A 12,138-nucleotide genomic window follows, 5' to 3' on the forward strand; every position below is an offset into this window, starting at 1 on the left:
CCTCCTCACTGACAAATGTGTTGTCACTTTGTGTGTCTAATAAAGCGTACACAAGCTGCTCTTTAGATGGACTCTGGGTAGTGGAAACCCACACAGGAACAATCATGGCGGTACTACCTGATTGACCCACCTTAGTAACATTCAGAGCTGTGGCTGCCATGGTGTCATTTTCTGTGGTTGAAGCGACGTTTGTAGAGCTCTGAGGCCTTTCATTTGCCATGTGACTCTCATTGTGCAAACAGGTGGGGTGTCGTCCTTTGCAAGTGTCACATTTGTGGCGATGACGACAGTCTCTGGCATCGTGGCCCACCTTTAAGCACCCGTAGCACAGTTTATTTTCCTTCACAAATGTCCGTTTGTGGTCTAGTGACTTCTCTGAGAAGCTTGGGCACTTTGACAACTGATGACTTTCATCTTTGCAGAACATGCAGGCCACCTTTAACCTTGTGTCATTTGACTTAGTTTTTTCTCCTTGTACTGTGGCTTGTGTAGTAAAGACTTGAGTCACAGATCTGTTTGGTTTGGTCTCCCTTATGTATCTTTTCTCCAAGGATGAGCTGCATGAATAGAGTGCATATGAAGAAGTCACAGGATTACATGCAATTTCTGCCTCGAGTGCTACAAACTCTGCAAAATCCTTGAAAGAGGGAAAATCCTTCCCTTTCATGAGAGCAACGGTGACTTGATGGTTCCAACGTGTTGCAAGCCATTCTGGAACCTTTTGCAATAACTTTTGGTTTTCCTCACAGTCACTTAGTATCTCTAAGCCCTTTACATGTGGTGTTGCTTGCAGACAGGTTGTGAGAAAATCAGAAAAGGCCCGTAGACCTTCTGCATCTTTTGAGTGGATTTTAGGCCACTTTGACAGTTTGTCTCTGAATGCCTTTTGAACAACAAATGGCTGACCGCAGCGTTGGTCAAGTCTTTTCCATGCATCTTTGTATGCCTCTTCATCACTGCGGTAGAACGTGCCCTCAAGACACTTAAGAGCAGGACCAGTGATATACCTTTTTAACAAATGCAGTTTTTCAGCTGGAGATATACCTTTGTGGCCCACCAGTGAGATGAAGGAAGCCTTCCATTCGATGTAGGTGATGGGATCTCCGCTGAACACGACGGGCACTGGCACTGGAATTCTGCTTACTGCTATGCTGTCTTGAATAGCTTTAGCCAGCTGCAATACATCTGTGGGAGGCGATGGAGTGGCAATTTGTGAGTGCAGTTGTTGTAGAGGATTATTGACAGATATGGATGCATATTGTTCCATATGTGGGTGATATGAACCTGTAGAGAGCTCTGAGGCTGGTTGTGCAAAGCTTTGGTTGATAACAGACATCCCATTGCTCTGTAACATTAACTGACTGTCCATATCAACTTTAAACTCCTTGTCATAAATCTCTAATTTTGCACATGCTGCTTGCCTTTCCTTTTCTGCTTGTAAACGCTCTAGTTCAGACCTTTGTGCATCCAATTCCCTCCTGTGTTTCTCTTCCATTTCTCTTATTTTTTGTTTTTGTTTTATTTCCTCTTGTGTGATTTTATACTGAGCTTCTTTGGCAGCTAATTCTGCAACAGCATCATTTCTTTTGGCTGCAATGCTTGCTTCAGATTGGTAACTTGACTGTGATGCAGTACCAAATATGGACTTAGCATGTTCATAAGCTAAGAGCTGATGGAGGCGCTGCCTTTCTCTATCTGCATCATACTCATCTATAGCTGCTAAACGCTCAGATATGATTTTCATAATGTCCTTTCTCACTGATTCACAAGAGTCCATTTTGCGCCTTATGACATGGGATGGTTCATTACACTCTCTATATTCACTGTATGCTTTTGTCATATCATTTACTGTCCTCTCAATATCATCAGCCATTTCTGCTAACCGTGAATCTGATAAATCACTTTTCAGGTCTTCTCTGTATACTCTGACCTGGCCTTTCCAATGTTCATAAATGGTTAGCAGTTTCTTCTCTCTTTTATTCTGTTCATCCCTTTGATATAAGAGCATTTTCTCTGTGGGCACACTGGGCCGTTCTGATCGCCTTGGGAACGTTTCATTAGCTGTTTCATCGGCTTCGCATGTCAATTCCTTTCGTTGTTCCTTTTGGTTTATCTGATCTCCTTCTATATTTTCCATTTTGAGAGCAATTGCTTGTTACCGGACCGTTGCTGTAGCTTGCTGCTCCGTGCCGTGCCGTTACCGTTCCGATCGCAGGAAGCTCTCTCTCTCGCTGCTCCCGGAGGCAAGCTCTTACTGCTCCTGGAGGTAAGCTCTTACTGTAGCGAGCCCCCCCGAATGAAGGATGACACTTTACTGATGACGTTTTGAAGGTTTAATGGCAGTAAACCATCAATCTCACCGTAAGAGCTGGGGATGTATACATAGAAACAGCGTGTAAGCAAAAATAATCCACACTCTTACAATCGTAAACCTTATAACATGAAGTTCGTTTCAACGTAACATTTAACAAATGTAGCGACTGTCACAAAAACATCTAAACGTGTCCTCATTTATATCATAACCATACCTTGTGCCTCTATCAAGGGGGCTGCTAATGACAAAAGAAATCTCCATAGGCTCCGTTAAGCCATCACATTTCAAAACTCCCGCGACTGCCGCTGAAAACTGCGCCAAAAACAGTTTTACAGGAAATTGTCCCATCAAAATAAAAGCTTCTACACCCGAACAGGAAGTTGGTAGTAGAAAACAGCAATGAGTGCCAAAATAAGGTGCAAGGAAAGGCATTCAGGGTTATTTACAAACTCTTTTAATCCACTTCAACCAGTAGTATTATTAGGTTGGATTATTAAGTTATGTTGAACTTGCAATAATATATTTTGTGGTCCATATGATCCACTGAAATCATGATTTAGTCCGTAACTGTCTATTGTCTGTTTGATGATTAAACTTTTTATTGCTTGGGAATAAAAATGTTCACTGTTCACCGAAGTCTATTTACCAACATACATAAAGATATTACACATATTACACACGGAAACATTGGAAATCAGTTTTGGCAGGCGAACACTTTTTTGGCACAACGCCGGCAATAATTCAACTATTCGTGTAATTAGCTAAGTAATTCCTAAATGCATGTAGATTAAAGGAAATTCTTTTACCTAGATATGATTGTCTCTGATGAGCCTAAGGTACAAACATGCGGGCGACAATGATAAGGTTTTTGTAGCCCCTCGAGAATTAAAATTGTCCAAACAACAGAGCGACATTTCTGGGTCCATTTTAAAGTTTTCGCGACCGGAAAAACACGCAAGTAAGGGCAGAGTTGAAGGCTAGGAGGCTGTCCACAGCCCATCTGTTATGTTGGATACTTATTGTTTGTTCAATAAAGTTTCTATGGAGAAAAAAAGGGGGCTGTCCACAGCTGCTCACTTCCTGACTACCCGTCCGTCTAAGGACACTACCTTGTGACGTAGGTAGGTAGTGTCCTTATGAGCTTCCTTCCCCTGAATTTGGACACAGCAGCGGAATGGCAAACAGTAGGAAGACACAGCTAAACCTAATTGACCTGACGAGACAGGGGAAACGCAAACTGAACACAAACAGGAAATACACAGACAGGACAAAGAGACATGAGCGCCTTTAAGCGCCTTGAGACGACTGTTGTTGTGATTTGGCGCTATATAAATAAAATAAAATTGAATTGAACTGAATGATACAGACAGAGAATGGAGGGAAAACAGAGTACAGGGACCAGAATGATATGAGGGGCAAAGGAATCCACAAACTAAGAAATAAGGAACAGAAACCAAAACACCAGTAACCAAGAAGAAAACAGACTAATACACAATAATACAAAATCAAAACTGTGACCCAGGACACTGACAGACATTTCATTCTATGTAGCTACACCAATAACTTGTCTCAACCCCACCAAAATTCTGTTTTTCTGGTCCCCTGAAGCTGAAGCAGCCTGTTAAACTGAAACAATAATTCACCTCTGCACCTGTTGTGATCCACCAGGACACCATGAAACATATCATTATAGAAGTAGATGCATGAGATTCTGGAGTTGGGGCCGTACTAACCCAATGTTATGGACCCCAAGGTAAATTGCAATCCTTTGCCCTAGTCTTGCGTCGCATCACTCTTGCAGAGAGGAATTATGATGTGGGCAACCGGGAGCTATTAGCAGTCAAGTTTTCCCTTTTAACAGGAAGAAACCTCCAGAAGAACTAGGCTCAGGGAGGGGTGGTCATCTGCCACAACCAGTGGATATAGACGGACAAAAACATACTGTAAGAGAGATTAACCTGAGAGTAAGAGCGTAAGAGAGATTAACAATAACAAATAATTAAATGCAGAGAGGTGTATAAATACGTGGTGAGTGAAAAAGGTGAGTGAGGAAGAAAGCCTCACTCCAATGCCAGGTGAACTACCTCTCAGTGTGACTTCAGCAGAGATGAGGCAGGCCCTACAGAGGATTAAGAAGATACATTTGCAGGAGTTCACAATATTCTAGTATTGGTACTGAGAGACTGTGCACATCAGATGTCATTCCCTTCCGTTCACCCTGCTAACATACAGTGGCTTGCAAAAGTATTCGGCCCCCTTGAACTTTTCCACATTTTGTCACATTACAGCAACAAACATGAAATAATTTTATTTGAATTCCATGTGAAAGACCAATACAAAGTGGTGTACATGTGAGAAAAGGAATGAAATTCATACATGATTCCAAACATTTTTTACAAATAAATAACTGAAAAGTAGGCTGTGCGTAATTATTCAGCCCCCTGAGTCAATACTTTGTAGGACCACCTTTTGCAGCGATTACAGCTACCAGTCTTTAGGGTATATCTCTACCAGCTTTGCACATCTAGAGAATAAAATCCTTGCCCATACCATACTTGCCCAGACACAAAGGATAACTGTTTGCCTTTCCTGGACTGCGCTGTGCACATTGAAGAGAATGGCAACCTCAACATCGAAGTTTACCGGAAGCCAACACACACGGACCAGTACCTCCTCTTTGACTCCCATCACCCTCTGGAACACAAACTTGGAGTAATTAGGACCCTACACCACCCGGCAGAACATGTTCCCTCTAAGCCTGAAGGGAAAAAGAAGGAACACACGCATGTAAAGGAAGCACTCAAAACGTGCGGTTATCCTAAATGGGCGTTCTTAAAGTCAGCAAAGAGGCACAGAAAAGAAGATCAGACACCAGCGAGGGAGGATAAGAAAGACAGACGCAACATTGTCATCCCCTATGTAGCCGGTGTATCAGAAAAACTCAGGAGAGTTTTCTCTAAGCACAACATCCCGGTGCATTTCAGACCCAGCAACACGCTCAGACAAAAACTGGTTCACCCGAAAGACAAAACTCCAAAACACAGACTTAACAATGTGGTGTATGCTGTACAGTGCAGCGAGGAATGCCCAGACCTCTACATTGGAGAGACCAAACAGCCACTTCACAAGCGCATGGCACAACATAGAAGAGCCACCGCCACAGGACAAGACTCAGCAGTCAATCTGCATCTTAAGGATAAAGGACACTCTTTCGAGGATGCCAATGTTCACATTTTGGACAGAGAGGACAGATGGTTTGAAAGAGGAGTGAAAGAAGCCATCTATGTCCACTGTGAGCGACCATCTTTGAACAGAGGCGGTGGTTTACGACACCAACTGTCTGCCATCTATAATCCAGTTTTGAGTTCCCTCCCCAGACGCCTTAACGCCCACTCACATCCTGGGCCATCTGACCTCAGTAATTCGCATGATAAGGTGGGGCCAGGTTTCACAATGAGCTCACCCGAAACCCTGGCTGATTGAGACCCACACCCAGTTTCACACCTTGGCTCAGGCGATTAGAGGATCATCAGGGGGTCCTTTTGTCCCTCTGCGGGGGGATACTTGCACTAGGTTTAAATCTGGGACTCCCCAACATTTGACCTTAGAACTGAAGAAGCTTCTCGGATGAGAGGTGAAACGTCTTCAAGCAACTTAAAGAAGTCCAGACGCTTTTCTTTGCAAGCTCCTTTGACTACGATGACCTGGATGACTGAGAACCTTCACAGACATCTTGCCCATACTTCTTTGCAAAACAGCTCCAGCTCAGTGAGATTAGATGGACGGCGTTTGTGAACAGCAGTTTTCAGATCTTGCCACAGATTCTCGATTGGATTTAGATCTGGACTTTGACTGGGCCATTCTAACACATGCATATGTTTTGTTTTAAACCATTCCATTGTTGCCCTGGCTTTATGTTTAGGGTCGTTGTCCTGCTGGAAGGTGAACCTCCGCCCCAGTCTCAAGTCTTTTGCAGACTCCAAGAGGTTTTCTTCCAAGATTGCCCTGTATTTCCCATCAACTCTGATCAGCTTCCCCGTCCCTGCTGAAGAGAAGCACCCCCAGAGCATGATGCTGCCACCACCATATTTGACAGTGGGGATCAGAGATGGGCAGTAACGCGTTACTTGTAACGTGTTACTGTAATCCGATTACTTTTTTCAAGTAACGAGTAAAGTAAGGGATTACTATTGCAAAAACGGTAATTAGATTACCTTTACTTACCGTGATTTTTTTGCGAGAATGTCTCATGACAGTGACGTAAGCATGTGCGACGTTCGTGACAACAGCTGTGTGCAGATCAACAGTGGATCATATATCGAGTGCGGGAGAGAGTATGAGCATGCAGCGTTTAAAGCGTGGAAGTACTGACTTTAAGTTTGATTCCATAAAAAGTAACAAAAACATTAGCGTCCATTAGCATTGTGTGTGGGAAGAAAACTTATTTTTGCAGCGAAAAAAACCCCCTAAACTTCCAAACTTCCAAGCAAGCTCCAAGTGCGCTACAACGTAATGGGAAACTCAGACAAACTCACGGATTCTTCCACTGACCGCTGCGGCACACCTGCACCAGGGTAAACCTCCGCCTACCCTACTCCTGCTTTACAGGTGAAAATAGAGCAAAAGGACCGCTAGTCTTTGATTTTATTTATTTTCTGCTGTGTTTTACTTGCATCTATTTGAAAGACTGAGTGTAAACACAAAAAATATATATATATTTTATGTGCTGGAATGTGCAGAAAATAGGTTTAAATATTAAAAAATTTCTTCCAGTCAGTGAATGTTGCATATAATTACATTTTTGCTTGATGCATAAAGTTCAAAGATTAAAACTAATAAAACAAGTTTTAAAAAGGGACTTTTCCATTTGATTACATTTTGTATGATGGATTATGTAGAAAAAGTAGAATTGGGCTGAAAGATCTATCGCTTTATCACCTATTCAGGTTGTGAATCGTGTTTTTAAAAAATAACTAAGTAACTAAGTAATTGATTACTTTTGAAAATAAGTAATCAGTAAAGTAACGGGATAACTTTTTTGGGGAAGTAATCAGTAATTAGTTACTGTAACTTGACCAACACTGCCCTATGGCAGATAAAACTACACTAAATCTTTCACCATAATGTTTTCATACTGTGACTCCCCATTTTCCAAAAGTGGCATCATGGTGTTGGCCTTTGTATCAGATTCTCCCACAGCACAATTGATGAGTCTTACGAACAAAGCTCTGATACAAGGCACACAACAACATCCACATGTCACTAATACTGCAATAAAAACAGACAAAGAAACCATAATTGACATAATGAAACCTTTCCATTGCCCAAAGACAGAGTTCATCCACGCTTCCAGCGGGTTATCCACTCCCGAATGCTCCTACATTGTGGTGGACAACGTCTTTAGGCCTTCCAGAACTCGGGTCACAGGGCCGTCGGGAACTGTGTTATTTGGAATAAAAGTACAATACATATCCCCAAACATCGCGCAAACGCCCCCTTTTTCTCCCAACAACATATCTAACGCAATCCGATTTTGTACTGCCATTAAAGATGTTGGACTCAACTGTTCAGCAAGCCCTTGCATTTAATGACAGCACAAAGATCAAATGTATACGAGATTGTGGACCCTTTAACGTAGTCCAACTCTATACCACCATAATAATCAAACACTCATCTGATTTACCTGTTTCACTACGTTTGGTTCGCTTCACCGTGGCCGGTGATGGTGGAGTCGCTGGAATGGATTCAGGTCATAAAACCCATCTCCCTTCCAGACCACAGTTATCCAGTTACAAATGTTGAGACCCCCACCCAAACATTCTCTGGGGAATTTCCACTCAGCATTAACTCCTCTCTGTTTTACTTTCACAGTTCAAGTGGGGGAGGGGTCTCCTACAATCTACTCCTAAGTTCATGACACAATCAGGCCTTTATTACATTGAGGGCAGTGGCAGTGTCTCTACAATAATTCTAGATTCTATGTTAACACATTTCTAAACTCTAAATAAGCTAAACATTCCTACAGTTGACTCCTTGATACTTAAAAACATGTGACCCAAAACTTAAAATTTTTGAGGCAATTGATTGCCTCAATTACACTGAGTATCGGTAACTTAATATGCAAAAGTCATAAACATCTGCCATTGAACAGTATCTTGCCTGCTCCCTTTTAGCACATTATGTTGAAATTAAATAATTTTTTTTTTAAAAATTAAATAAATTAAAAATAATTAACAAAAACATTTATAAATTAAAATAAGTAGACCAAAAATCGTTTAGTCAGGAAAACTGTCAGAGTAATAAAAAATAATGCCAAATAATAATAAATAATATCAAAATGTGCTTTGGCTCTCTGGCTAATATCTGAATAAGGCAACAGGGCAGCAATTTGAGTGAATTACAGTGCTATTTGTTTTACATTAACCAGTATCAAACAGTGAAATTTAGGTCATCTTGCGCAGCCCACAATGTTTTAGAAATAGTATTACGAAAAACATTAAAACATACAAAACATTAGTGTTGCGTTGCATTATGTTAATGAGAACAAAGGCACGTTGTATAGTTTGGACCTATTGGCTGAACACCTGTAGAGTAATGCAATAACGTTTTGAGGCATTATTTAGATAAAAGGAGAGAACTTTGAACTAGCCTTTTATAATGCTTCACCCTGCGTCCTTCTTTCAGATGAGTTCCTACATAACCAAGTCATTCTTGAGGGTCTGTAACCTGGGTGACAGTTTACCACTTTCTAGACCAAGTAAAATCTTTTGAGTAAATTCTAAAGTGTTGGTCAGGGCTTTGGGGTAGCTGAGGTGAAGCGCATAGATCAGTCCAAACATTACCAGGAAGGCTTCACCAAATCTGGGGAGACTGACCACGGCATCACTTTCAATGACGACAGAGATTTTCACAGGTTGGTAGTGAACTGGACTTGTCGTGTCATGGTCACTGATGACAGTGAAGAGGGCCACTTCAACACCATCAAGCTCCAACTCATCAGATTCGTCCTGAATGAATGAAAAAGAGATACTAATCACAATCTAACCCAAGAAATACAACAGACGACATATAATTTCTCATTTTACCAACTCCAACTTTTACAAGGAAGACCTGGGTCTCACTGTAAGAGGTGAAAAACAGAAGATCCATGTTCTGCACACATAAATCAGCTAATTCACCAGAGAATCAAGTGGTGTGAGATAGACTGAAACTAAGCTAAAGGAAATACACAGGAAAATGTTTTACTAAACATCTTATCACTTTCAACAAAACACCAATTCAGTTCATTCGTAGTGAGGAGACAGAAAAGACCATACATGGAAACCGTATGGGTAGACTAAACAAAGGTAAGTCCAAACAGTGCATCAAAATACATGTTTGTACTTTGATCCACTGTTTATATACGCAGTAGTATCTGTTAGATACTTAAGGACACTCACAGTGCAGGTTCTGAAAAATCCAGAGACATCCTCACGCAGATAGACAGGAAGGGCGTGGAGAACGGTAGTGCGCTTGGTGTGGATATCATGGATTTCCTATTGCCAGATAAAAACAGAATTGTATATACTGGTGAGTTTACTGAACAACAACAACAACAGCAGTCAAATCAGAACATATGTCCACAAATAACCTGTTCACATCTTTAACACAGTCAGACAAATAGCAAACACAAAGTGGACTAATAGCAAAATTCAAAAAGCTCATTTAAATCATTGAACCTGTCCAATGTTCCACTGGTTCAACCTATGAAATGTGTAACAATCTATTATTACCTGTTCATCGTGAATTCTTAGAATTTCAGCCAGGGCATCTGCTGTCTTCCCAGTTTTTGATGCCTTCTGTCTGAATAAGGTCATCAGTCGAGGAAGATGGCGGTCAAGTTCAGCGTAGAATGTACTGGGCAGGTTCTGATTTGTAATCCACTGAAACTCTGCATACAACTACAGCAGAAGGACAATACAGTTCAATTTGAAGAATCTCGCACACCTTTATAAAGCAGCAAAAAGCTGCCACATGAGTAAGAATTACGATTTTCATTTTAAAGAGAGCTGATCCATATTACCTCAGACTCCATTTTTAGAGCAGGCCAGAGGTCCAAGAGCTCCTTCACTGGTGGGCAGGACATCACTATGGTTTGTCTGCGCAGGGGAAATGTGGTCTCCATCAACTTTCTAATGAGGGGCAGGTTCTTCTCAGCCTTCTTGACTTCTTCAACAATTGCTTGCCTCAACTGGTCAAGGCTTGAAGGTTCCTTTCCTTGGGGAAAGTTTGGTAGGAAGTTGACTTCTGCTCGCTTGGGTCTTTTAATGTTGGAATGTGAAGGTTCATTATCAGGATTACTTCTACTTCTTTTTCCAGCATTAACAGTGACCTCCTGACATCCAGCCCGTCTCATCTTGGTCCTATAATTGCCCATCTTAAACTTGATGCTATTTTTCCAACCAATTCCAGCCAGTCTCAGATCCTGCTTCCTTCAAGCAGGGATGTTTGGCTACAAGAGCCTCAGCAGCTTTTGCAATCTCTTTATCACTTGGGTAAGCCTTAAAACTATACATAGTAGATGCAAGCTTTTCTAAAATGTCGTGCTTGAGGTCTCTAGTCAGCTTAGGGTGTCTGTTGCTCCTCTCATATTCGGCATTTCCATGTTGAAGTTTTAGTTCAACATCAAATGCAAATGTGGGAACTGGAAAAGGACCTTGAGGCCACCTACTGAGACGTTCTGGACATGACACATCTGAAAGTAGATCAGTAGATGCAGTAGAGCTGGAGTCTTCTGAAAGTGAGATGTGCACAACAGCATTTTCTGGCAATTCCTCAATGTCTGCAAGGGAAGTAAGTTTCCCGTCAAAGTCTGGATCTTCATAAAGGAAACTGAAGTCAAGGTCGATTTCCAGCTGTTCTTTTATAATCTTGATCAGTGCATCAACAGAGGCTGGTCGTGAGCTGAGTTTTAATTTTCTAGCCCAGTCTGTCTCAACAACACGAATAAGCATTGGTTGTTGGGGAGGTGCAGCTGCCATTGTACTAATGAAAAGACAAAATCAGGATGTTAAACGGTACGATATAGAATATATTAATTGCTCAATTATACAGAGCGTGAATACAAACACAATAACTGATAAATAAAAGAACCATTCGTTATTACCTGAACTCAGTTCTGTCTCACTTGAATGAACCGCTTGGGGGTCAGCAGCAGCGAGTCATCTATCTTGTATGCCGAGAGAGGGACTGTATCGTTGAGATCAGACTGCAGGTGGATTGACAGGCTTGTGTCAGCAGTTGACAGCTCATAGGACCGCAGATGTTCAACATACCAGAACTCATAGTCACAACACAGAAAAGATACATTGTGATTCACAAGGTAGATCTGTTTTATTTTGCTAAATTTAGACAGTCCACCACTGACTCCTACAGACAGAAACATTCCACAGACATAGTCTGTGCCATCTATGGTCACCTTTGATGTCTTGTAGATTGTGTCACTAGTTGTTTGTTCTCTAATGTGTGCTTGAGCAACCTCTGGTAGAGCTGAAACCAGAACAGAGTCAACCCTGGATGCCTGAGTTTTTGGCTTGAAAAATGATGGCGCAGCAAGATGATATGCCATCATGTGTTGGTGTCTGACTGCCATTGTCTTCAAAATATTTTTGAAGTTTTGAGTGTCACGCACCACTCTTTTGAAAAAGCGGTGCTTGGCCTCAAACCGCATGGTCCAAACGTGCAGCAGGGGCCCAAAGCACTTAACTAGAGCAGGATAATGCTCCACGTAGTGATGTTTAGGACGGAGCCTAACCTCAGGGAAAACCTCTAGCAGTGCCTGTCTA

At 41.7% G+C, this 12,138-nt stretch overlaps 1 protein-coding gene across 1 annotated transcript; it reads right to left on the reverse strand.

The window, feature by feature from the left end:
• Positions 1 to 8,857: 8,857 nt before the first annotated feature.
• On the reverse strand, positions 8,858 to 11,334 carry LOC146377093 (uncharacterized). Its single transcript, XM_084944272.1, has 5 exons — positions 10,868 to 11,334; positions 10,377 to 10,785; positions 10,087 to 10,254; positions 9,754 to 9,849; positions 8,858 to 9,321 (listed from the first exon to the last, which is right to left on the reverse strand). The coding sequence occupies exons 1-5, from the start codon at positions 11,332 to 11,334 to the stop codon at positions 9,007 to 9,009; spliced, it is 1,455 nt and encodes a 484-aa protein (XP_084800398.1). The 3' UTR covers positions 8,858 to 9,006.
• Between the last annotated feature and the right edge of the window lie 804 nt (positions 11,335 to 12,138).

Source organism: Perissodus microlepis, chromosome 11 (assembly GCF_051167445.1).
Source record: "Perissodus microlepis isolate ML-2025 ecotype Zambia chromosome 11, ASM5116744v1, whole genome shotgun sequence".
Classification (NCBI taxonomy): domain Eukaryota; kingdom Metazoa; phylum Chordata; class Actinopteri; order Cichliformes; family Cichlidae; genus Perissodus; species Perissodus microlepis.

Excerpts from the sequence above, each read along its gene's own strand:
- LOC146377093 (XM_084944272.1), bottom strand. The coding sequence starts at position 11,334 with ATGGCAGCTGCACCTCCCCAACAACCAATGCTTATTCGTGTTGTTGAG. Across the intron at positions 9,850-10,086 it reads TAAGAATTCACGATGAACAG|GAAATCCATGATATCCACAC; the intron begins GTAATAATAGAT and ends ATCTGGCAATAG. Across the intron at positions 9,322-9,753 it reads GATTTTTCAGAACCTGCACT|GACGAATCTGATGAGTTGGA; the intron begins GTGAGTGTCCTT and ends TCATTCATTCAG.